Below are 24,115 nucleotides of genomic sequence, written 5' to 3'. Positions count from 1 at the left end.
TCCCGGAATCCTGGGGTTCTCTCCCCAGCTCCGGAGGGGAGCGGGGGCTGGTGGGTCAGAGCAGTGGGGGACGGGAGCCCGGACTCCTGGGTCCCTTCCCGGTTCCGTGTCCCTCACTTTTCGCTCTCTGCTGGCAGCTCTACGAGACGGCCAACAAGTACCACTTCCTCCACAGCCTGGCGCTGCTGGCCGTGCCCCACTGCCACCGCCCTCTGCTGGTGCGTAGCCTGGGGGTGCCCCCGTCTGCAGGGGTGGGGTGGCACCCCGGGGACCTCAACTCCCAGGGGGACCCTTGTTTGCCCTCCCAGCGGCCCGCTGGATTGGTTGGGGTGGGCCCTGTACCCCCCCACTGCTACCCATGCCCCCCCAGATACGCCCCCCCCAGATACACCCCCCCTTGGTAAGATTCCGCCCTCCACCCTGCTGTCCCCGTCGCCAGGGTCTCCCTCCTCCCAGTCCCACACCCCAATCCCCCTCTCGACCCTCCCTCCCCTCAGTCTACCCCCATCTTCCTCCACCCCATTTACCCCTCAGGATCTTCCCTCCCGCCTGGGGTGCCAAGAGCAGGCTGGGAACCCCAAGACCTGGCCCCTGGAGCCAAGGGAGCAGCTCCCCCGTCTGGCAGCTAAAGTAGAGCCTTTATCTTCTTGGGCTTAGACCGGGTGGGGGCGGGGGAGGATGATCTGTGCCTTGAGCGAGCAAGCGGGGCTCAAACGTCCCCAACTGTTCTCATGCTGCCCCCCCCCCCCGCTTTCCTCTGCCCCCCCAGGCCGGCGCGCTGCTCACCTCCGGGATGGGGCTCTTCTGTGGACCTCTGTATTACCATGCGTGGAGTGGAGACCCGACTCTCAACAAAGCGGCCCCCTACGGGGGCTCCCTCCTCATCCTCGGCTGGCTGGCGATGCTCTCTGACCCCCCCCCCTTGGGGGACCCCCCGGCTGACCCCTACCCCCCCCCCGCACCACTGGGGCTCCTGGCCCCCGCCCACCCAGCTGAATTGTCACTCAAGCCCCGCCTCCCTGCGTGTGGGCCTGGCTTCCTCCAGCACTGGCCCCGCCCCCCCTGGCTAGGTGATGTAGCCAATAGGTGAACTGGAGGTGGGGGGGGGGGCGTTGACTGTGCCAACCACTGACCAATTGGAGAGCTGGGCTTAATGTGTGCCTGTCACTTGCGGGCCTGGATCTGCAACCAATGGCAAAGCAGGAGGCCCTCCTCCTCCATTGGCTGAGCTGGTGGCCAATCAGAAGGCTGTCTCTGGGCGGCTGTTGTCATTGGCCAAGGGAGTTCTCACCCAGGACCAACTTTCTAGCCAGTGGGAGGGGAGCTCTTCATTCATTGGCTGATGCTGAGGGGTGGGCGGGCACTAGGCTAAGCCTTGTCCTATCACAGGTTGTCTGGGTTCTGATTGGCTGGGTGGAGCGGAAAAGCGGGGATTGTCGCTTCATGTGGAAAATCGGTTGATTTGACGATTTTTTGGGTCAGTTTTTTTTTAATTAACGAATCAATAAAACGCTAATTTCTACGCTGAGGCCTGGGCGTCCGGATTCTCTTTCTCCTCTCCTAGGTGAATTACGGCAGGGCGGAGTGTGGGGGGGACCCAATGTGAAAACCTGAGAGAGGCTGGGAGGGGAAACTGAGGCACAAGATGGAGACGTGACTTAAGATCACACAACAGCCCAGTGGCGGAGCTGGGGAGAGAACCCAGGAGTCCTGGCTCCCAGCCTCTCTGCTCTAACCCACCAGCCCCCACTCTCCCCTCCCAGAGCCGGGGAGAGAACCCGGGAGTCCTGGCTCCCAGCCCCCCCTGCTCTAACCGACCAGCCCCCACTCCCCATCCAGAGCCAGGGAGAGAACCCAGGAGTCCTGGATCCCAGCCCCCCTTGCTCTAACACCACCAGGCCCCACTCCCCTCCCAGAGCCGGGGAGAGAAGCCAGGAGTCCTGGCTCCCAGACCCCCTGCTCTAACCACCAGCCCCCACTCTCCTCCCGGAGCCGGGGAGAGAACCCAGGAGTCCTGGCTCCCTTCCCAGGCCGGTCTCCCACCTTCGATTTCAACCCCCCGGTAGTTATGGGAGGACGGCTGGTGACGCAGGGACCCCTCGCCCGGCGCCGAGATGCACCCACCTCTGGGGCGGGGGCGGTGGGTGACACGGGGACCCCTCGCCCGGGCCTGGGATTGACGGGCCTGGGCCGTGCCCAGCTGCGCCAGGCCCTGGTCTATAAATAACCGATGGATTCACAGGTGCTCGGGTTGCATCCCCCCCCCCATCGCCATGCTGAGGACGGGTGTGACTTCGACCCTCGGATAAATGGGGCAGGGGAGGCCCAATGGGGAGTGGGGGGGGGGCAGGGGCAGGCAGCTCTGTGTGCGGGTACAAAACACGACACCCAGCCGAGCCCCTCACGCGTACCCACGGGACAGGCCCGGGGGCGCCGGCTGCCGCCCACAGTTACCCCACACCCCAGAGACGCCCGGGTCACAGCCCTGCCTGGCCCCCCCATGACACACCACACAACTGCCCCCCCCCCGTGACGCCCCCCCCCACAGCTGCCCCCCCCAATGACACACCCACGGTGCTTGCCCCCCGTGACACACACCCACAGTGCTGCCCCCCCCGTGACACACACCCACCCCCCCACACACACATAGAGCCCCCCCAATCACACACACACAGCTGCCCCCCCATGACACACACCCACAGTGCTGCCCCCCCATGACACACACCCACCCCCCACACACACACATAGAGCCCCCCCAATCACACACACACAGCTGCCCCCCCATGACACACCACACCCACACCCCCCCCACACACCACACATAGAGCCCCCCCACCCCCACACACACAGGGTGAGGGGGGCAGGGAGTGGGGTCGGGGGATACTGGGGGTGTGAAAGGGGGGGCAGGGGACATGGGGAAGGTGGGCAAGCGGTGGGGGGGGGGATAGCGGAGAGGGGGCAGGGAGTGGGGTCGGGGGATACTGGGGGTGTGAAAGGGGGGGCAGGGGACACGGGGAAGGTGGGCAAGCGGTGTGGGGGGGATACCGGGAAGGGGGGCAGGGAGTGGGGGGGGGGCAGCGGGGGCGGGCCCATGGATCGCGGAGGGGGGAGGGCTGCCCGGCGGGGGGAGGGGCCGGCTATTCCGGTCTCTCCTCCCCTCCTCCCTCCGCCCAGCTCGGCTGGGCTCGGCTCGGCCCCGCTCTCCCCCGCGGCGCGCCCCGAGGTACGGGACCTGGGCGGGGGGGAGGGGGGGTGCTCCGGGAAGGGGGAGGAGACAGGAGAGGAGGGGGCAGCCGGGGGGGGGGAGGGGGGGTTTTTGCCCGGGGGGGGGGGGAGGTGGACTCAGACAAAGCCAGACCTGGGGCGGGGGCTGTGGCCGACTCCGAGGGGGAGAATCTGGTGCCCTTAGGGGTTGGGGGGGCGCGGGGGCGGGGGGCAGGGCACCCCCCTCTTCCCACCGGGAGCAGCTCCATAGTCTTGACTCGTCCCTGGCCCAGATTTCCCCCTCCCCCGCTGTCTAGGGCTGGGTCTGGCCCTCTGACCCCCCCCCTCACGCAGTGGGGCGTTGCTGCCCCCCCCAGATGGGATGCAGAGAAAAAAAAAGGGGGGGTGGGAGGGCAGGACTCCTGGGTTCTCTCCCCGGCTCTGGGAGGGGGAGTGGGGGCTGGTGGGTCAGAGCAGGGGGGGCTGGGAGCCAGGACTCCTGGGTTCTCTCCCCGGCTCTGGGAGGGGAGTGGGGGCTGGGGGGTTAGAGCCGGGGGGGGTGTTGGGATTTGGGGGGGACCCTCGAACGGAGGGGGGTGTCTCTGAGTCAGGCCGACCCCCCGGGGAAGGGCCGGGAACCTCAGCGCTGGGGGAGAGCGCCTGGCCATCGACGGGGGGGCGGGGGCTGCTGTCCTGCCCCCCACCCAGTGGGGGGAGGAGCCGGGGCGGCGCGGGGGGGGGGGGTGTTCCCAGCATCTCCGCCCCGTCCGGCTCCACAGGGCGCCTCACCCGTCAGCGCTCCAGCGCCGCTAATGAAAGTCCTTTATGTAAGACCCCGGACTCCTGGGTTCCCTCCCGGCTCTGGGAGGGGAGTGGGGGCTGGTGGGTTGGAGCGGCGGGGGGGCTGGGAGCCAGGACTCCTGGGTTCCCTCCCCGACTCTGGGAGGCGAGTGGGGGCTGGTGTGGTTAGAGCCTGGAGGGGGCTGGGAGCCCGGACTCCTGGGTTCTCTCCCCCGGCTCTGGGAGGCGAGTGGGGGCTGGTGGTTAGAGCTGGAGGGGGCTGGGAGCCCGGACTCCTGGGTTCTCTCCCCGGCTCTGGGAGGGGAGTGGGGGCTGGTGGTTAGAGCTGGAGGGGGCAGGCCCTGGGATCGGGTGGCACTGGGTGACGCGGGAAGTGTGGGGTGAGTGTGTGTTGTGGGCCGAGTTGTGTCTCGGGGTGTGAGTGTCGGTGGGGCTGTCAGACCCCTGTGTGTGGGGGTGGGATCTTGGGGAGATCTGGGGGATCTGTGGGGGGAGCTGAGAGTATCTGGGCATGCGGGGGAAGCTGTGGGCATCTTGGGGGGGGCTTTGTGGGGGGCTGGGAATATCTGGCGGGGTGGGAGGAGGCATGGTCTGGGGGTTAATTTGTGGGGGTTGGTGTGATGGGGTCTTTGGGAGTTGTGGGGGGAGAGAGGAGGGTCTGCGTGTAGCAAGTGGGGCTGGGGGGGTTTCGGGGGAGGGGTGTATGTCAGGGGAGGGGCAGGGGTCTCAAGCTCAGGTTTAAATCAGCCCCGACCCCCTGCCTGCGTGACGAGGCCTCGGGGTCCCCGGGCCCACACAACCTCCCCCCCCGGCCGTCCCCACCCTGCGTGACCCCGGTTCCTCCTGCACCCCAACCCAAGCCCATCCCCCCCCGCCTGACCCACCCCGTGACCCCCTCTTCTCCGTCACAGGAGCCGGGAGGAGCCGGGGCACTGAGCGGGGGAAGGAGACGGAGAGAGACGCGGGGGGGCCGCAGCTGAGACCCCCCCCAGCATGGCAGCAGCAGGTAGGGGACAGCGGGAGACAAATTGCCCCCCGCCGGGGGCAGATATGTGCCCCCCTGTCCATCCCCTCTGTACCTCCATCCCTCCGTCCCCCTAGACACCCTTCTATCCATCCGTCCATCCCCTGACACCCCTCTATCCATCCATCCCTCCACCCCTCCCTCCGTCCCCCCGTACCTCCATCCCTCCGTCCCCCTAGACACCCCTCTATCCATCCCTTCATCCCTCCGTCCCCTGACACCCCTCTATCCATCCATCCCTCCACCCCTCCCTCCGTCCCCCCGTACCTCCATCCCTCCGTCCCCCTAGACACCCCTCTATCCATCCCTCCGTCCTCTGACACCCCTCTATCCATCCCTTCATCCCTCCGTCCCCTGACACCCCTCTATCCATCCATCCCTCCACCCCTCCCTCCGTCCCCCCGTACCTCCATCCCTCCGTCCCCCTAGACACCCCTCTATCCATCCCTCCATCCCTCTGTCCCCTGACACCCCTCTATCCATCCATCCCTCCACCCCTCCCTCCGTCCCCCCGTACCTCCATCCCTCTAGACACCCCTCTATCCATTCCTCCGTCCCCTGACACCCCTCTATCCATCCATCCCTCCACCCCTCCCTCCGTCCCCCCGTACCTCCATCCCTCTGTCCCCCTAGACACCCCTCTATCATCCATCCCTTCATCCCTCCGTCCCCTGACACCCCCTCTATCCATCCCTCCATCCCTCCATCCCCCTAGACACCCCTCTATCCATCCATCCCTCCACCCCTCCCTCTGTCCCCCCGTACCTCCATCCCTCCGTCCCCCTAGACACCCCTCTATCCATCCCTCCATCCCCTGACACCCCTCTATCCATCCATCCCTCCACCCCTCCCTCCGTCCCCCCGTACCTCCATCCCTCCATCCCCCTAGACACCCCTCTATCCATCCCTTCATCCCTCCGTCCCCTGACACCCCTCTATCCATCCATCCCTCCACCCCCTCCCTCCGTCCCCCCGTACCTCCATCCCTCCATCCCCCTAGACACCCCTCTATCCATCCCTCCGTCCCCTGACACCCCTCTATCCATCCCTTCATCCCTCCGTCCCCTGACACCCCTCTATCCATCCCTCCGTCCCCCTAGATACCCCTCTATCCATCCCTCCACGCCTCCCTGCCCCAAGACACCCCTCCATCTATCCATCCCTCCACCCCTCACTCCGTCCGTTCCCTCTGCACTTCCATCCCTCCGTCCCCATAGACACCCCTCTATCCATCCCTCCACCCCTCCCGGCCCCATAGACACCCCTCTATCCATCCCTCCATCCCTCTGTCCCCTGACACCCCTCTATCCATCCATCCCTCCACCCCTCCCTCCGTCCCCCCGTACCTCCATCCCTCTAGACACCCCTCTATCCATTCCTCCGTCCCCTGACACCCCTCTATCCATCCATCCCTCCACCCCTCCCTCCGTCCCCCCGTACCTCCATCCCTCTGTCCCCCTAGACACCCCTCTATCCATCCCTTCATCCCTCCGTCCCCTGACACCCTCTATCCATCCCTCCATCCCTCCATCCCCCTAGACACCCCTCTATCCATCCATCCCTCCACCCCTCCCTCTGTCCCCCCGTACCTCCATCCCTCCGTCCCCCTAGACACCCCTCTATCCATCCCTCCATCCCCTGACACCCCTCTATCCATCCATCCCTCCACCCCTCCCTCCGTCCCCCCGTACCTCCATCCCTCCATCCCCCTAGACACCCCTCTATCCATCCCTTCATCCCTCCGTCCCCTGACACCCCTCTATCCATCCATCCCTCCACCCCTCCCTCCGTCCCCCCGTACCTCCATCCCTCCATCCCCCTAGACACCCCTCTATCCATCCCTCCGTCCCCTGACACCCCTCTATCCATCCCTTCATCCCTCCGTCCCCTGACACCCCTCTATCCATCCCTCCGTCCCCCTAGATACCCCTCTATCCATCCCTCCACGCCTCCCTGCCCCAAGACACCCCTCCATCTATCCATCCCTCCACCCCTCACCTCCGTCCGTTCCCTCTGCACTTCCATCCCTCCGTCCCCATAGACACCCCTCTATCCATCCCTCCACCCCTCCCGGCCCCATAGACACCCCTCTATCCATCCCTCCACCCCTCCCTGCCCCCTAGACACCCCTCTATCCATCCATCCACCCCTCCACCCCTCCCTTCCCCCTAGACACCCCTCCATCTATCCATCCCTCCACCCCTCCCTTCCCCCTAGACACCCCTCTATCCATCCATCCACCCCTCCACCCCTCCCTTCCCCCTAGACACCCCTCCATCTATCCATCCCTCCACCCCTCCCTTCCCCCTAGACACCCATCTATCCATCCCTCCACCCCTCCCTTCCCCCTAGACACCCCTCTATCCATCCATCCACCCCTCCACCCCTCCCTTCCCCCTAGACACCCCTCCATCTATCCATCCCTCCACCCCTCCCTTCCCCCTAGACACCCATCTATCCATCCCTCCAACCCCTCCCTTCCCCCTAGACACCCCTCTATCCATCCATCCACCTCTCCACCCCCTAAGTCCATCCCTCCCCATAGACACTCCTCTATGCATCCATCCACCCGTCCGTCCGTCCATCCATCCCCTCTATCCATCCCTCCACCCCTCCCTTCCCCATAGACACCCCTCCCTCCCTCCGTCCCCTCTGTACCTCCATCTCTCTGTCCCCATAGGCACCCCTCTATCCATCCCTCCACCCCTCCCTGCCCTCTAGACACCCCTCTATCCATCCATCCCTCCACCTCGCCTTCCCCCTAGACACCCCTCCATCTCTCCATCCATCCACCCCCCATCTGTCCCTCCCCATAGACACCCCTCTGTCCATCCATCCATCCACCCCTCCATCTGTCCCTCCCCATAGACACCCCTCTATCCATCCATCCACCCTCCCTCCATCTGTCCCTCCATCTTTCCATCCCTCCATCCCCCCATCCCTCCATCCCCATAGACACCCCTCTATCTATCCATCCATCCATCCACCCACCCACCCACCCATCTGCACCTCCATCCCTCCAGCCCCACCCACCCCTCCCCCCTCTGTCTCTCCCCATAAACACCCCCTATCTATCCCTCCCCCCAACCTCATACACCCCGCCTTAATCCAGCCGTCCCTCCAGAGACTACACCTCCAGCCCCCCCACCCCAATCTATCCATCCTCAGCCTGCCACCCAGCCCTGTCTCCCGCCATCCCCCCACACATCGATCCGTCCCCATCCACCCCCTCCCCTGTATCTATCCCCATCCCCCCTTTATCTATCTATCCCCGTACACCCCCCTTCCCCCCTCTTCTCCCCCCCCAGCTCTGGCTGGTTCAGCACATCAGAATGTGGAGAATGCAGAGGAAGAAAAGACAAAACCCATTTCGAGATCCCGCCCCAGGACAGGAAGCCAGGGCAGAGCCCCACCCACGGCTAAACCCAGAGCCAGCCTGGGCATGGGGCCAGCTGCCAGCCCAGCTCTGCCCCCCCAGCCCTGCCGGTGCCCCCCACTCCCGACCTGCAGCCCCCTGCTAGCCCAGCCCTGGGCTCCCCCCAGCCCTGCCGGCGCCCCTCACTCCCGACCCGCAGCCCCCTGCTAGCCCAGCCCTGGGCTCCCCCCAGCCCTGCCGGTGCCCCTCACTCCCGACCCACAGCCCCTGCCAGCCCAGCCCTGGGGTCTCCCCCAGCCCTGCCGGTGCCCCCCCACTCCCGACCCGCAGCCCCTGCCAGCCCAGCCCTGCCCCCCCCAGTCCTGCTGGCACCCCCCACTCCCGACCCGCAGCCCCTGCCAGCCCAGCCCTGGGCTCCCCCCAGCCCTGCCGGCACCCCCCACTCCCGACCCGCAGCCCCCTGCTAGCCCAGCCCTGCCCCCCCAGCCCTGCCGGTGCCCCCCACTCCTGACCCGCAGCCCCCTGCTAGCCCAGCCCTGGGCTCCCCCCCAGCTCTGCCGGTGCCCCCCACTCTCCCTGCACCCTCAGTGCCGGGATGAGTCACTCGGGGGGCGGGGTGGGGGGGGGCGGGGCGGGGATGCTGACACGGGGAATGCAGCCGAACCGGACCAGGGTGGAGGCACCAGGACGCCCCTGAGTCACTCCCCAGCCCCAGCCTGTGTCAGATGGGCTGAGCCCCGACGCGCTCGTTACAGAGCCGCCCCTGCCCTTCCTCGCTCCCTCCAGTGTCACGTTCCTGCTTTCCCGGCTCCCTCCCTTCCTTCCTCTCCGCCTCACTCCCTCCTCCACCTCCAGTCCTGCTTCGCTCCCTTCTTCGCCCTCGCCCCAGAGCCAGGGCCCGGCCTCGGGCAGCTTTCGCCGGCCCCTGGGGGCCACTCTGCGGAGTCCCGCCTTCGGCCTGGCCCACGCGGCCTCCTTCTGTCTTTCCTGCTCGGCCTTTCTGTCTCACTCTTCTTTTCTTCCTTCCTTTCTTTCTCACTCTTCCTTCCTTCCTTCCTTTCTCACTCTTCTTTTCTTTCTTTCTTTCTTTTCTTCTCACTCCTTTTCTTTCTCACTCTTCCTTCCTTCCTTTCTTTCTCACTCCTTTTCTTTCTCACTCTTCTTTTCTTTATTTGTCTTTCCCACTCTGCCTCTTTCTTTCTTTCTTTCTTTCTCACTCTTCTTTTCTTTATTTGTCTTTCCCACTCTGCCTCTTTCTTTCTTTCTTTCTTTCTTTCTTTCTTTCTTTCTCACTCTTCTTTTCTTTATTTGTCTTTCCCACTCTGCCTCTTTCTTTCTTTCTTTCTTTCTTTCTCACTCTTCTTTTCTTTATTTGTCTTTCCCACTCTGCCTCTTTCTTTCTTTCTTTCTTTCTTTCTCTCACTCTTCTTTTCTTTATTTGTCTTTCCCACTCTGCCTCTTTCTTTCTTTCTTTCTTTCTTTCTCACTCTTCTTTTCTTTATTTGTCTTTCCCACTCTGCCTCTTTCTTTCTTTCTTTCTTTCTTTCTCTCACTCTTCTTTTCTTTATTTGTCTTTCCCACTCTGCCTCTTTCTTTCTTTCTTTCTCACTCTTCTTTTCTTTATTTGTCTTTCCCACTCTGCCTCTTTCTTTCTTTCTTTCTCACTCTTCTTTTCTTTATTTGTCTTTCCCACTCTGCCTCTTTCTTTCTTTCTTTCTTTCTCACTCTTCTTTTCTTTATTTGTCTTTCCCACTCTGCCTCTTTCTTTCTTTCTTTCTTTCTTTCTCACTCTTCTTTTCTTTATTTGTCTTTCCCACTCTGCCTCTTTCTTTCTTTCTTTTTCTTTCTTTCTTTCTCACTCTTCTTTTCTTTATTTGTCTTTCCCACTCTGCCTCTTTCTTTCTTTCTTTTTCTTTCTTTCTTTCTCACTCTTCTTTTCTTTGTCTTTCCCACTCTGCCTCTTTCTTTCTTTCTCACTCTTCTTTTCTTTTCTTCTCTTCTCACTCTTCCTTCCTTCCTTCTCTTCTCACTCTTTCTTTCTCACTCTTCTTTTCTTTTCTTCTCACTCTTCCTTCCTTCCTTCTCTTCTCACTCTTTCTTTCTCACTCTTCTTTTCTTTCTCTGTCTTTCCCACTCTGCCTCTTTCTTTCTTATTGTTCCTTTTCTTCTCACTCTTCTTTCTTTCTTTCTTTCTTTCTTTCTTTCTTTCTTTCTTTCTTTCTGAAAGTGCTTTGCATAAAAGCGCTAGATAAAAACAACCCTTACTGACAATTAACTTTGTTTTTGTTCTACACATAAGAGCCCACGACTCATATTTTAATACCCGGCGTCTTACCTCTCCCGTGCGATGGCTGTGCCCTCCATCTCCCCCCCAGCGGCAGCCCCCGAGCTGGGGCTGGGAAGGAGGGGGGTCTCTCCCTGGCAGCCTGGAGCTGGGGAAAGCTGCCTCTTTCTCCAACCACCGCAGCCCTGCATGTCCCAAACTCCCCCCACCCCCTCTTCTCACCCCACTGCCCCCTCCCACCTCCCCCCCCGTCCCCCCCAAGGCCAGCCGCTCACACTGACCTGTGCGCCTTACCTGTGCGCCCCTGTAATGAGGTGCCCAGGCGCGCCCCGGAGGGGGAACTCGCCACGGACCACCGGTACTGGAGCCGATCGAGTGCTCACCGGCCCGGCGCCTCCCACTGGTCAGTCCGGGAATTGGCTCAGCACTCGGAGCGCCCCCTGCTGGCCGGTGTCTCTCCTGCCTCAGGGCCCCGTGTCCCTCACGGACCCCAGTGCGACATAGCTTGGGGTACTGCCCCTCAGCACCCCTCCCCCACTGTTGGTCTCCCCTCCCAGGGGAACCCCCAACCCGCTATGCCAACCTTGCCTCAGTGGCTACGGCCAGTGGTCCTCCAGCCCCCTTTCCCTGGGGCAGACGCAGACTGTGATGGCCACTCATCACTGGCAAAGGGGTGGGACCAGCTGCCTCTGCCTATCCCCGGGCTGCCCCTCTGCGCCCCCAGTACCCCCCTTAGGCCTTAAACAAGGGCTCAGCCCGGGGAGTGGCCGAGCCGGAGCCCCCCTTTGCCCTTCCCCAGCCCGGCTCCACGCCCGGGACCCTGAGCTCCCCGGCCTGGGCTGAGACGGACCCTTATATCAGGGCCAGGTGTGGGCTGATTGGGGCAGGGCCCCAGCTGTGGGTCCTTCCCCCAATCAGCCAGTCCGTTTCCCCCAGGAGCGGGGTACCTGCCCCTCTACGCACCCCCTCAAAATCCCGCACCCCGGGGGGCGGGGTAGGAGGGTCCCCGAGACTGCGCGACCCGGAAATGCCCCGGCAGCCGCGCTCGCCGTCCGGCTGACCACGCTCCTGCTAACGGCCGCACGCTTTATCGGCACGGGGCGGGAGCGCGCGGCGGTTTGGGCCTTGGCCTGCTAAAGCCAGGGTTGCGAGTTCAATCCCTGAGGGGGCCGTTTCGGGATCTGGGGCAGGAATTGGGGATTGGTCCTGCTCTGAGCCCCGGGGGGGAAGTTGGACGAGATGACCGCCTGAGGTCCCTTCCAGCCCTGATAGTCTATGAGTCTGGACGCCGTTAATTAACTCACAGAACCGATCCCGGCGGGGACCCCCCACCCCGTTATGTCCTGCCAGCCTGACTGTGAACCGCTGCGGGGTGAGGGGTGCGCTGGCCCTTTAAGGGGGGGGGGGGCTGCCTGGCCCAAGGAGTTCTGGGACTTGTAGTTCCCAAGGAGCCGGGGGAGGGGTCCCTGTGTAACCAGTAATACTGGGGGAGGGGGAGGAATTTGATGGGGGGGGGGGGATTGATTTTTAACCCTGTCCCCCCTCTTTCATTCACAGGTTACCCCCAGGCTACCTACCCCTCCGCCCCGTACCCCAGCCCCGCCCCCGCCCCCACCCTGGGATTCAACGTGTACCCCTCCTCCAATCCGGGCACGGGGCCGCTGGTCCAGCCCCAGGCCCCGCCCCAGGCATACGGGGACCCCGCCGCTCAACACCCCCACTCGGCCATCACGCCCTATCTGCCCCGTGTCCACCGGCATCCCCCCGGGGCTGGAGTATCTAATGCAGGTGAGTGGGGGTGTAAACGGGAACCGTGACCCGCCCCAGAGCTGGCCGCATCTCGGCGCCGGGCGAGGGGTCCCCGTGTCACCGGCCGCCCCGCCCCAGAGGTGGCCGCATCTTAAGTGGCAGTGAACCTGACTGGAGGGGGGCTGGTGGGTGGGGGTGAGGGTGGGGGCTGGGAGCCAGGACTCCAGGGTTCTTCTCCCTGGCTCGGGGAGGGGAGTGGGGGGCGGGTGGGTTAGAGCAGGGTGGGGCTGGGAGCCCGGACTCCTGGGTTCTCTCGCCGGCTCTGGGAGGGGAGTGGGGGCTGGTGGGTTAGAGCAGGGGGGGCTGGGAGCCTGGACTCCTGGGTTCTCTCCCCGGCTCTGGGAGGGGAGTGGGGGCTGGTGGGTTAGAGCAGTGGGGGCTGGGAGCCCGGACTCCTGGGTTCTCTCCCCGGCTCTGGGAGGGGAGTGGGGACTGGTGGGTTAGAGCAGGGAGGGCTGGGAGCCCGGACTCCTGGGTTCTCTCCCCAGCTCTGGGAGGGGATGCGGGCTGGTGGGTTAGAGCAGGGTGGGGCTGGGAGCCCGGACTCCTGGGTTCTCTCGCCGGCTCTGGGAGGGGAGTGGGGGCTGGTGGGTTAGAGCAGTGGGGGCTGGGAGCCCGGACTCCTGGGTTCTCTCCCCGGCTCTGGGAGGGGGCTGGGGGGGTCTGAGTCTCTCCTACCCTGGCCCCTTTGGCTCTTTTCAGATCGACCAGGTTCTGATCCAGCAGAAAGTGGAGCTGGTGGAAGGTGAGCGAGGGAAACACCGCACGGGGTGTGTGCCGTGCCCACACCGTCCTCCCCCGCTACACAACCCCCCCCCCGCCCCCGCATCCTCCCAGCGCCGCACAACACAACCTCCTCTCAGCCCCACACAACACACAGCCCGTGCCAGCCGTACACAGCACACCAACCGCACACACTGTCCTCTCAGCCGTACACAACACGGCAACTACACACACACGCCATTGACTCAGCCCCACACAACACACAGCCCGGCCTCTCAGCCGTACACAACACCCCGATGACACACACACACCCCGGCCTCTCAGCCGTACACAACATCCCAATGACACACACACACACACAATCCTCTCAGCCGTACACAACACCCCAATCTCACACACACACACACACAATCCTCTCAGCTGTACACAACACGGCAACTACACACACACGCCATTGACTCAGCCATACACAACACACACCCCGGCCTCTCAACCGTACACAACACCCCAATCTCACACACACACACACACAATCCTCTCAGCTGTACACAACACGGCAACTACACACACACGCCATTGACTCAGCCACACACAACACACACCCCGGCCTCTCAACCGTACACAACACCCCAATCACACACACACACACACACACACACACAATCCTCTCAGCTGTACACAACACCCCAATGACACACACATAGAATCCTCTCAGCTGTACACAACACGGCAACTACACACACACGCCATTGACTCAGCCATAAACAACACACACACCGTCCTCTCAGCCGTACACAACACCCCAATCTCTCACACACACACACACACACACACACACAATCCTCTCAGCTGTACACAACACGGCAACTACACACACACGCCATTGACTCAGCCATAGACAACACACACCCCGGCCTCTCAGCCGTACACAACACCCCAATCACACACACACACAATCCTCTCAGCTGTACACAACACCCCAATCTCACACACACACACAATCCTCTCAGCTGTACGCAACACGGCAACTACACACACACGCCATTGACTCAGCCACACACAACACACACCCCGGCCTCTCAGCCGTACACAACACCCCGATGACACACACACACCCCGGCCTCTCAGCCGTACACAACACCCCAATGACACACACACACACAATCCTCTCAGATGTACACAACATGCCAACTACACACACACGCCATTGACTAGGCCATACACAACACACACCCCGGCCTCTCATGACACCCCGGCCATGACGGTTGCCGATGACAGCGGCCGTGACGGTTGTGATGGCGACGAGGGCGGCCGTGACGGTTGCCGATGACAGCGGCCATGACGGTTGTGATGGCAATGAGGGCGACCATGACGGTTGGCAACGTGGGCAGCCATGACGGTTGGTGATGGCGACGAGGGCGGCCATGACGGGTGTGAGGGCGATGAGGGGCGGCCGTGACGGTTGGTGATGGCGACGAGGGCGGCCATGACGGGTGTGAGGGCGATGAGGGGCGGCCGTGACGGTTGGTGATGGCGACGAGGGCGGCCATGACGGGTGTGATGGCGACGAGGGCGGCCATGACGGGTGTGAGGGCGATGAGGGGCGGCCGTGACGGTTGGTGATGGCGACGAGGGCGGCCATGACGGGTGTGAGGGTGACGAGGGCGGCCATGACGGTTGGTGATGACAGCGGCCGTGACGGTTGTGATGGCGATGAGGGGCGGCCGTGACGGTTGGTGATGACAGCGGCCATGACAGTTGTGATGGTAATGAGGGCGACCATGACGGTTGGCAACGTGGGCAGCCATGACGGTTGGTGATGGCGACGAGGGCGGCCATGACGGTTGGTGATGACAGCGGCTGTGACGGTTGTGATGGCGACGAGGGCGGCCGTGACGGTTGCTGATGACAGCGGCCATGACGGGTGTGAGGGCGACGAGGGCGGCCGTGACGGTTGGTGATGACAGCGGCCGTGACGGTTGTGATGGCGATGAGGGCGGCCATGACGGGTGTGAGGGCGGCCATGACGGTTGTGATGGTGACGAGGGCGGCCATGACAGTTGGTGATGGCGACGAGGGCGGCCGTGAACGGTTGGTGATGGTGACCAGGGGCGGCCATGATGGGTGTGAGGGCGACGAGGGCGGCCGTGACGGTTGGTGATGACAGCGGCCGTGACGGTTGTGATGGCGATGAGGGCGACCATGACGGGTGTGAGGGCGACGAGGGCGGCCATGACGGTTGGTGACCAGGGCGGCCATGACGGTTGGTGATGGCGACGAGGGCGGCCATGACGGTTGGTGATGGCGACGAGGGCGGCCATGACGGTCGGCGAGGGCGACGAGGGCGGCCATGACGGGTGTGAGGGCGGCCATGACGGTTGGTGAGGGCGACGAGGGCGGCCATGACGGGTGTGAGGGCGGCCATGACGGTCGGCGAGGGCGACGAGGGCGGCCATGACGGGTGTGAGGGCGGCCATGACGGTTGGTGAGGGCGACGAGGGCGGCCATGACGGGTGTGAGGGCGGCCATGACGGTCGGCGAGGGCGACGAGGGCGGCCATGACGGTTGGCGATGGCGACGAGGGCGGCCATGACGGGTGTGAGGGCGGCCATGATGGTCGGCGAGGGCGGTGTCCACGGCCGTAACTGTCTCCCCTCCTCCCCTCCCAGCCGTCGTCGGCTTCGAGACCGCCAACAAGTACGAGCTGCGGGACGGGCTGGGCCGGCGGCTCTTCGAGGCCGAGGAGCAGAGCGACTGCTGCACCCGCAACTGCTGCGGGTCCCTGCGGCGGCTCCGGCTGAGCCTGGCCGAGCCGGGGGGGCGCCCCGCCCTGCGCCTGCTGCGCCCCCTCAAGTGCGCCTCCTGCTGGTGCCCCTGCTGCCTGCAGGAGGTGAGCGACGGACCCCTCTGGCCCCGGCCCCGCCCCCGCGCCCCTCCCCCACCCCGGGACCCCCCGCACCCCGACAACCCCCCCGGGGTCCCCCCCCGTGTCCCTCCCCCACCCCGGGACCCCCCGCACCCCGACAACCCCCCCGGGTCCCCCCCGTGCGCCTCGCCCACTCCCACATCCCCCCCATGTCCCTCCTGCACCCCGACAACCCCCCTGTGTCCCCCCCTGTGTGCCTCGCCCACTCCCACATCCCCCCCGCGTCCCTCCCCCACCTCCGGTACCCCCCCGTGTCCCTCCTGCACCCCGACAACCCCCCCGTGTCCCCACCCGCGTCCCTCCCCCACTCCGGTACCCCCCGCACCCCGACAACCCCCCCGGGTCCCCCCCGTGCGCCTCGCCCACTCCCACATCCCCCCCGTGTCCCTCCCGCACCCCAACAACCTCCCCGTGTCCCCTCCGTGTCCCTCCCCCACCCCGGAACCCCCCCGTGTCCCTCCTGCACCCCGACAACCCCCCTGTGTCCCCCCCGTGTGCCTCGCCCACTCCCACATCCCCCCCGCGTCCCTCCCCCACTCCGGTACCCCCCCCGTGTCCCTCCTGCACCCCGACAACCCCCCCGTGTCCCCACCGCGTCCCTCCCCCACTCCGGTACCCCCCGCACCCCGACAACCCCCCCGGGTCCCCGCCGTGTGCCTCGCCCACTCCGCTACCCCCCCGTGTCCCTCCTGCACCCCGACAACCCCCCCCGGGTCCTGCCCGTGTCCCTCCCCCACCCCGGTACCCCCCCGCACCCCGACAACCCCCCCCGGGTCCCCGCCGTGTGCCTCGCCCACTCCGCTACCCCCCCGTGTCCCTCCTGCACCCCGACAACCCCCCCCGGGTCCTGCCCGTGTCCCTCCCCCACCCCGGTACCCCCCGCACCCCGACAACCCCCCCGGGTCCCCACCGTGTGCCTCGCCCACTCCCACATCCCCCCCGTGTCCCTCCTGCACCCCGACAACCCCCCCCGGGTCCCCCCCGCGTCCCTCCCCCACTCCGGTACCCCCCGCACCCCGACAACCCCCCCGGGTCCCCGCCGTGTGCCTCGCCCACTCCCACATCCCCCCCGTGTCCCTCCTGCACCCCGACAACCCCCCCCGGGGTCCCCCCCGCGTCCCTCCCCCACTCCGGTACCCCCCGCACCCCGACAACCCCCCCGGGTCCCCGCCGTGTGCCTCGCCCACTCCCACATCCCCCCCGTGTCCCTCCTGCACCCCGACAACCCCCCCGGGTCCCCGCCGTGTCCCTCCTGCACCCCGACAACCCCCCCGGGTCCCCGCCGTGTCCCTCCCCCACTCCGGTACCCCCCCGCACCCCGACAACCCCCCCGGGTCCCTCCTGCACCCCGACAACCCCCCCGTGTCCTGCCCGTGTCCCTCCCCCACCCCGGTACCCCCCCGCACCCCGACAACCCCCCCGTGTCCCCCCCGTGTCCCTCCCCCACTCCGGTACCCCCCCGTGTCCCTCCTGCACCCCGACAACCCCCCCGTGTCCCCTCCGTGTCCCTCCCCCACCCCGGTACCCCCCGCACCCCGACAACCCCCCCGTGTCCCCCCCCGTGTGCCTCGCCCACTCCCACATCCCCCCCGTGTCCCTCCCGCACACTGACAACCTCCCCGTGTCCCACCCTCATCCCAGCCCCCCCCGTGTCCCCACCGTGTCCCTCCCCCACTCTGGTACCTCCCCCGTGTCCCTCCTGCACCCCGACAACCCCCCTGTGTCCTGCCCGTGTCCCTCCACCACCTTGGCACCCCCCCCCCCGTGTCCCACCCATGTCCTCCCGCACCCCCGGCACCACCCTGTGTCCCTCCTGCACCCCGACAACCCCCGTGTCCCCCCCGTGTCCCTCTCCCACCCCGGTACCCCCCGCACCCCGACAACCCCCCTGTGTCCCCCCCGTGTGCCTCGCCCACTCCCACATCCCCCCCGTGTCCCTTCCCCACCCCGGTACCCCCCGCACCCCGACAACCCCCCTGTGTCCCCCCCGTGTGCCTCGCCCACTCCCACATCCCCCCCGTGTCCCTCTCGCACCCCAACAACCTCCCCGTGTCCCTCCCCCATCCCAGCCCCCCCCCGTGTCCCCCCCGTGTCCCTCCCCCACTCCGGTACCCCCCCGTGTCCCTCCTGCACCCCGACAACCCCCCTGTGTCCCTCCCCCACCTCAGCACCCCCCCCGTGTCCCACTCATGTCCTCCCGCACCCCGGCACCACCCTGTGTCCTGCCTGTGTCCCTCCCCCACCCGGGTACCCCCACGTCCCTACCCCACCCCACCCGTGTGTCCTGCCCATGTCCCTCCCCCACCCCGCTGCACCCTCTGTGTCCCTCCCTGTTGGTCGCACCCCGCCTGTGTCCCCTCCCCCACCCCGTACCACCCCTGTGTCCTGCCCGTGTCCCCTCCTTACCTTGCTGTGCCCCCCCTGTGTCTCCCCCTGCCCTCCGCTGCACCCCCCATGTCCCTCTCTGACCTTACTGCCCCCCCGCCATGGCCCACCACCCTGGCGTCCTGCTGCCCCAATCCCCCCCTCCAGTCCTGTGCTATTCCCCTATCTCTCCCCACAACGTCCTGGCCCCAGGCACGGCTCCTACCCCCCCCCCACAGCCCCAGGTACCCCCCTCCCCTCCCCTCCCGGGGCTCCCCCTCTGCCCTGACCCCTCTTTTCCCAGCCTAGGCTCCCCAGTGTACCCCCCCGCCCGCTCAGGGCACCCCACACCTGCCACCCGGCTCCCCCCCCCGGGAGGCAAGCGCCCCATGACCCCCCACAAATCTGGGCACCCCACTGCCTCCCCCCCAATCTCCAGGACTCCCAGCCCCACTCCCGGGGGGCTGGTTTCGGTGGGGATACGGGGCGGGGGGTTTCTCCCTGCCACCCCCATTCTAACCCCTGCCTGGTGTGTGTCTCTCCCCGCCCTCCCCCCACCCCAGCTGGAGGTGCAGTGCCCCCCGGGCACCACGATCGGGCACGTGGTGCAGACCTGGCACCCCTTCACCCCCAAGTTCTCCGTCCAGGACGCCCAGAAGCAGACGGTGCTGCGGGTGCTGGGGCCCTGCTGTGTCTTTCGCTGCGGGGGGGACGTCAACTTCGAGGTAGTGGGGGGCCGGGCGGGGCGGGGGTTGGCCCTCGCTTTGGAGGGGGGCACCTGGGCCTGGAGGGGGCGTATCTGGGGGGCGCAGGATGGGGAACATCTGGGTCTGGGGCTGGTGTCTTGGTGGAGTGGGGGATATCTGGGGGGCAGGATGGGGGACGTCTAGGCCTGGAGGGGGCTTATCTGGGGGGCAGGATAGGGGGGCGTCTGAGACTGGGGTTGGCGTCTCGGTGGAGGGGGGCGTATCTGGGGGGCTGGATGGGGGTGTTTGGGCCGGGGGTTGGCATCTCGGTGGGAGGGGGCAGGGTGAGGGGCATCTGGGCCTGGAGGGGGTCTGTGGGGGGCAGGACAGGGCATCTGGGTCTGCAGTTGGTGTCGGTGGATGGGGGCAGGACGGGGGGGCATCTGGGCCTGGAGGGGGTATATCTGGGAGCAGGACAGGGCATCTGGGACTTGGGTTGGCATCTCAGTGGAGGGGGGGGCATGTGGGGGACAGGACGGGGCTTCTGGGTCTGGGGTTGGTGTCTTGGTGGAGTGGGGATATCTGGGGGGCAGGATGGGTGTGTGTCTGGGTCTGGGCTTGGCGTCTTGGTGGAGGAGGCATATCTGGGGGGCAGGATGGGGGGCATCTGGGTCTGGGGTTGGTGTCTTGGTGGAGGGGACGCATCTGGGGGGCTGGATGGGGGGGCGTCTGGGGTTGGTGTCTCGGTGGAAGGGATGCATCTGGGGGGCAGGACACGGGGCATCTGGGGTTGGTGTCTCAGTGGAGGGGTGTTGGGGGGCTGGATGGGGGGAATTTGCATCGTGGTGTGGGAGGGTAGTTGGAGGAGGGGGTGCCTGGGTGTGGGGAGGATACAGGAATGGGGTGTGGGGGAGGATGTCCGAGATGGGGGGCTGTGGAGGTAGGTGGGTTCGGCCTAGGTGGGGGACTAGGGGCACTGGGGCTTCGTCAGGTGGAAGGGCTTTCTGGGGCACTTCCTGTGTTGGCATGTCCCAGGGGGAGGAGCTATGGGGGCACTTCCTGTATGGGGAACAGGGCATGGACTATGGGTGTACAGGGCAGGGAGGATTGGCAGCTGAGGCACTTCCTGTTCAGGAACTGCCTCGGGGGCGGGACTTCCTGCATTGGGCGCGCCCAAAGGGCACTGTCCCTTGCGGGGGGGAGTGGGGCGGGTAATGGTCTCTCCTGGGCCCCGTGGGGCAGCGTCTGACTCACATTCGGTGCTGCTCCCCTCCCCAAAGGTGAAGACGAGCGACGAGTCGCGGGGCGTGGGCCGGATCAGTAAGCAGTGGGGGGGGCTGCTCAAGGAGGTCTTCACCGACACCGATGTCTTCGGCATCCAGTTCCCATTGGACCTGGACGTCAAGATGAAGGCCGTGCTGCTGGGGGCCTGCTTCCTCATCGTGAGTGCCCCCCGCTCCCCTCCATCCCACCACTGCCACCAATCAACCCAACCTCGCCATCCCACTGCTGCCACCAATCAACCCAACCTCGCCATCCCACTGCTACCACCAATCAACCCAACCTCGCCATCCCACCACCCCCGTCGACAAATCACCTTCTTCTGTTTTGCTACCAGTTGACCTCTGCCCTCATCCGATGTGTGACACCAACCAACTCCGCCCACCCTCTCTCCCCATCCACCGACCAATACAGCCAGTTTCTTCGCTTTCCACCCCCGCCCCCAACCGTCACAGAGTTTAAGGCCAGAAGGGACCATCTTGTCTGACCTCCTGTATCTCACAGGCCACCAGCCCTATCCTGTACCCACACACGAAACCCAACGACCAAAATAGGCCAACGGATTACAGCCCACGGAGATCACCCTCTCCCCAGTCTATTGGTCCCACCAGTGAGCGCCCTCCCCCAGCTACTGCCACTGGCCACCCTAACTTCCCCTTCCCCCAACTCGCATCAACTGTCACGTAGTGCCTCTTTGCCATCCTCATCCCACTGCTCCCACCAGTGAATAGCCATCCCACCGCTCCCACCAATGAATAGCCATCCCACCTCTCCCACCAAGCACCTCATTCAACCTCTCCCCCATTTCCACCCCAACCCACATGCCCTCCCTCGTCCCATTGCTGCCACCAGCCAACCTCTTTTTCATGCCACCAGCCCGCCCTACCTCCCCCTCCGCCCCACCTCTCGCCCCACCTGCCCTCTTCCGCCATTCCACCACCACCCCACCTCCTCCTCTCATAACCGGAGCCCCCAGGGTGCAGGGGCCAGGACCCGTTTTCTTTCCATGGTGATCCCACCCCGAGATTGGAGATCGGCCGATTTGGAAAGCACTAGACTCTGTGTCTATTCAAAGCCCTCTTCTTCTCTTTTTCCTTCCCCAGGATTACATGTTCTTCGAGAAGGTGGGCCAGACCAGCCAGAGGAGCACGGTGCTGAGCAGTTAGAAGCAGCTGGACCCCCGCACCTCCCACTTGCTGCCACTTACGAGGACCCCCCCATCCCACCGCTAACACCAACAGGGGCTCCCATCCCATCTCTAACACCAGTGAGGGGTCTTTATGAATAGGACAGCGTGTTTATGGGCTGGCGTGGGTGTCAGGGCAGTGAGACTGTTTGCAGAGGCGGCAAGGAGGCCTGCGGGTGTGGGTGTGTCCTGTGCCATGGGGCTCGGTAGACAGCACAATGGGGGCTCTTTTGGTTGTATGTGAAGAACATCAAGCCCCAGGCCCTTCTCCCACCAAGGCGTCTTTAGGACCTTCACCCAGACAGGAAACTCTGGCCTCCATTGGCTGCCAAGTTCCTGGGGCCTTCATATCCCCTGCCCCCACCTGTCCGGCTGACGGGGGGGGTCCCTTCAACACCAAGCCAGTGGTGGCAACATCCCGAAGCCAAATCTCTTAACTATAGATATTTCTCATTCTGTATTTTGTGTATTTATCGCTTATAACAAAGTGTCTTGCGCTGAACCTTAAAGGGGGCTTTGTGGGGGGAGCATCATGGTGCTTTTTAATGGGGTTCCCCCTGGTTCCCCTGAATTCCTGATGCTGAGGGAGGGGCATCAAGCCACAGTGGAGGAAGGATAGGGTTGGCTTGACCAATGGAGGAGCTATGGCCAGCGTGAAGTGATGCCAACCCACGGTGGCATCATGTGGGCCAAGAGGGAGGCCAGCCAACCCAAGATGGTGGGCCGTTGGCCGCGATGGATGGAAGCCAACCCAAGCTAGAGGGCTGTTGGCCACGATGGATGGAAGCCAACCCAAGATGGAGGAGCCTTGGCTAAGATAGTCATGCCAACCGCGGAGGCACGTTGGCCACGATGGATGGAAGCCAACCCAAGATGGAGGGCGGTTGGCCACGATGGATGGAAGCCAACCCAAGATGGAGGGCGGTTGGCCACGATGGATGGAAGCCAACCCAAGATGGAGGGCGGTTGGCCACGATGGATGGAAGCCAACCCAAGATGGAGGGCGGTTGGCCAAGAGAGGGAGTCAAGCCAACCCAAGATGGAGCCCTATTGGCCAACGCGAGAGACGACAACCTTGGACAACTCCACTGTGTCTTTCGTTTGTGAGGGGAGTGGAGGGGGGGAGGAGACTGGAGGGGAGGGGAGAGGAAGGGGAATCTCCCCCACGGGCAGGAGAGGAGGGGACCGGACCTTGTCTCTCGACGGAGGGTTTTGCTAGGCGTTCCTCCACGGGCAACCAAAACCAATAAAAGGCTAAGACTCTGGGTGTCCACGGCTCCTCTGTCCTGGCTCCTCGTCCGTGAGCCCCTTCCTCGTGCTCTCTCTCCTCTTCCTCTCTGCCCCCCATATCCTTCCCCCCCACCCCTCATTGTCCCCCGAAATCCATTTCCCTCTGCCCCCCACAACTCCTCCTGCGCTCACCACCCCGGTAACCCCCACCTCCCACCCATCTTGCCCTGCCCCACTTCAGGGAGGGTGAAGGTCACATGGCCCATTCCAGGTGGGGTGAAGAGGTCCTGGGGGTCCCATGGGGGCCCAATCACGCTACCTGGGACGCTGGACTCGAGGTCACCTTTATTGCAGTGCACAATATATACACAACACCCCTAACAACTGTACAGTAGGAACACACAGGGCCCAGCTCGCAGGCCCCACCCCTTCATGTGCAAGGCGCACACCACCTGGCACGCGGCCAGCTTTGCACACCCCCATTCATCACGCACAAGTCTCGTGAAAAATCCCAAACCCCGGGGAAGGGGGCGGACACACCGTCACCCCGCGAGGGACGCACAAGCCTGGCCGCGGCTGTGTGCGCACGCGCACCCCAGACCCACAATCGTGTGTCTCCCCCGAAACGCTCACACAATGGGGCAAGCTCCACACCCTCACAGGGGGGGAACATGCAAAAACAGACGACACGCAGCGTCACCGACTTCCATGCACACAACACCCATACCCCTCGCGCTCCTCCTGAAACGGGCACGCAACCCCGGCAGGCTACAGCCACACAAGCAGCTCACAACCAGCCGCAGGACGCCTGGGTTCTCTCCCCAGCTCTGGGAGGGGAGTGGGGGCCTGGTGGGGTTAGAGCAGGGAGGGCCAGGAGCCAGGACTCCTGGGTTCTCTCCCCAGCTCTGGGAGGGAAGTGGGGGCTGGTGGGTTAGAACAGAGGGGACTGGGAGCCAGGACTCCTGGGTTCTCTCCCTGGCTCTGGGAGGGGAGTGAGGGCTGGTGGGTCAGAGAAGGGGGTGGGGCTGGGGCTGGAAGCCAGGGACTCCTCGGTTCTCTCCCCAGCTCTGGGAGGGAAGTGGGGGCTGGTGGCTTAGAGCGGGGGGGGGCTGGGAGCCAGGACTCCTGGGTTTTCTCCCTGGCTCTGGGAGGGGGAGTGGGGGCTGGTGGGTTAGACTAAGGGGGGCTGGGAGCCAGGACTCCTGGGTTCTCTCCGCGGCT

General features: G+C 64.9%; 1 protein-coding gene and 1 long non-coding RNA gene across 2 annotated transcripts; both read left to right on the top strand.

The window, feature by feature from the left end:
* Window positions 1-3,164: 3,164 nt before the first annotated feature.
* On the top strand, window positions 3,165-12,292 carry LOC144258874 (uncharacterized). The gene is made up of 3 exons (XR_013344806.1): window positions 3,165-3,223; window positions 4,917-5,011; window positions 12,247-12,292. It is a non-coding gene; the product is annotated as an uncharacterized LOC144258874 (long non-coding RNA).
* Window positions 12,293-12,388: 96 nt separating this feature from the next.
* Window positions 12,389-22,025, top strand: PLSCR3 (phospholipid scramblase 3). Its single transcript, XM_077807010.1, has 6 exons — window positions 12,389-12,477; window positions 13,201-13,243; window positions 15,891-16,111; window positions 19,075-19,236; window positions 20,478-20,639; window positions 21,582-22,025. Exons 1-6 carry the CDS (start codon window positions 12,472-12,474, stop codon window positions 21,642-21,644), a joined length of 657 nt encoding a protein of 218 aa, XP_077663136.1. The 5' UTR covers window positions 12,389-12,471; the 3' UTR covers window positions 21,645-22,025.
* The last annotated feature ends 2,090 nt before the right edge of the window (window positions 22,026-24,115 follow it).

This window comes from Eretmochelys imbricata, unplaced genomic scaffold (assembly GCF_965152235.1).
Source record: "Eretmochelys imbricata isolate rEreImb1 unplaced genomic scaffold, rEreImb1.hap1 Scaffold_51, whole genome shotgun sequence".
Taxonomy (NCBI): Eukaryota; Metazoa; Chordata; order Testudines; family Cheloniidae; genus Eretmochelys; species Eretmochelys imbricata.
Note: the sequence above shows the minus strand (reverse complement) of the source record. Positions and strands in the feature narration are given on the sequence as shown.

Excerpts from the sequence above, each read along its gene's own strand:
- PLSCR3 (XM_077807010.1), top strand. Across the intron at positions 13,244-15,890 it reads GAAAGTGGAGCTGGTGGAAG|CCGTCGTCGGCTTCGAGACC; the intron begins GTGAGCGAGGGA and ends CTCCCCTCCCAG. Across the intron at positions 19,237-20,477 it reads GGGGGGACGTCAACTTCGAG|GTGAAGACGAGCGACGAGTC; the intron begins GTAGTGGGGGGC and ends CCCTCCCCAAAG.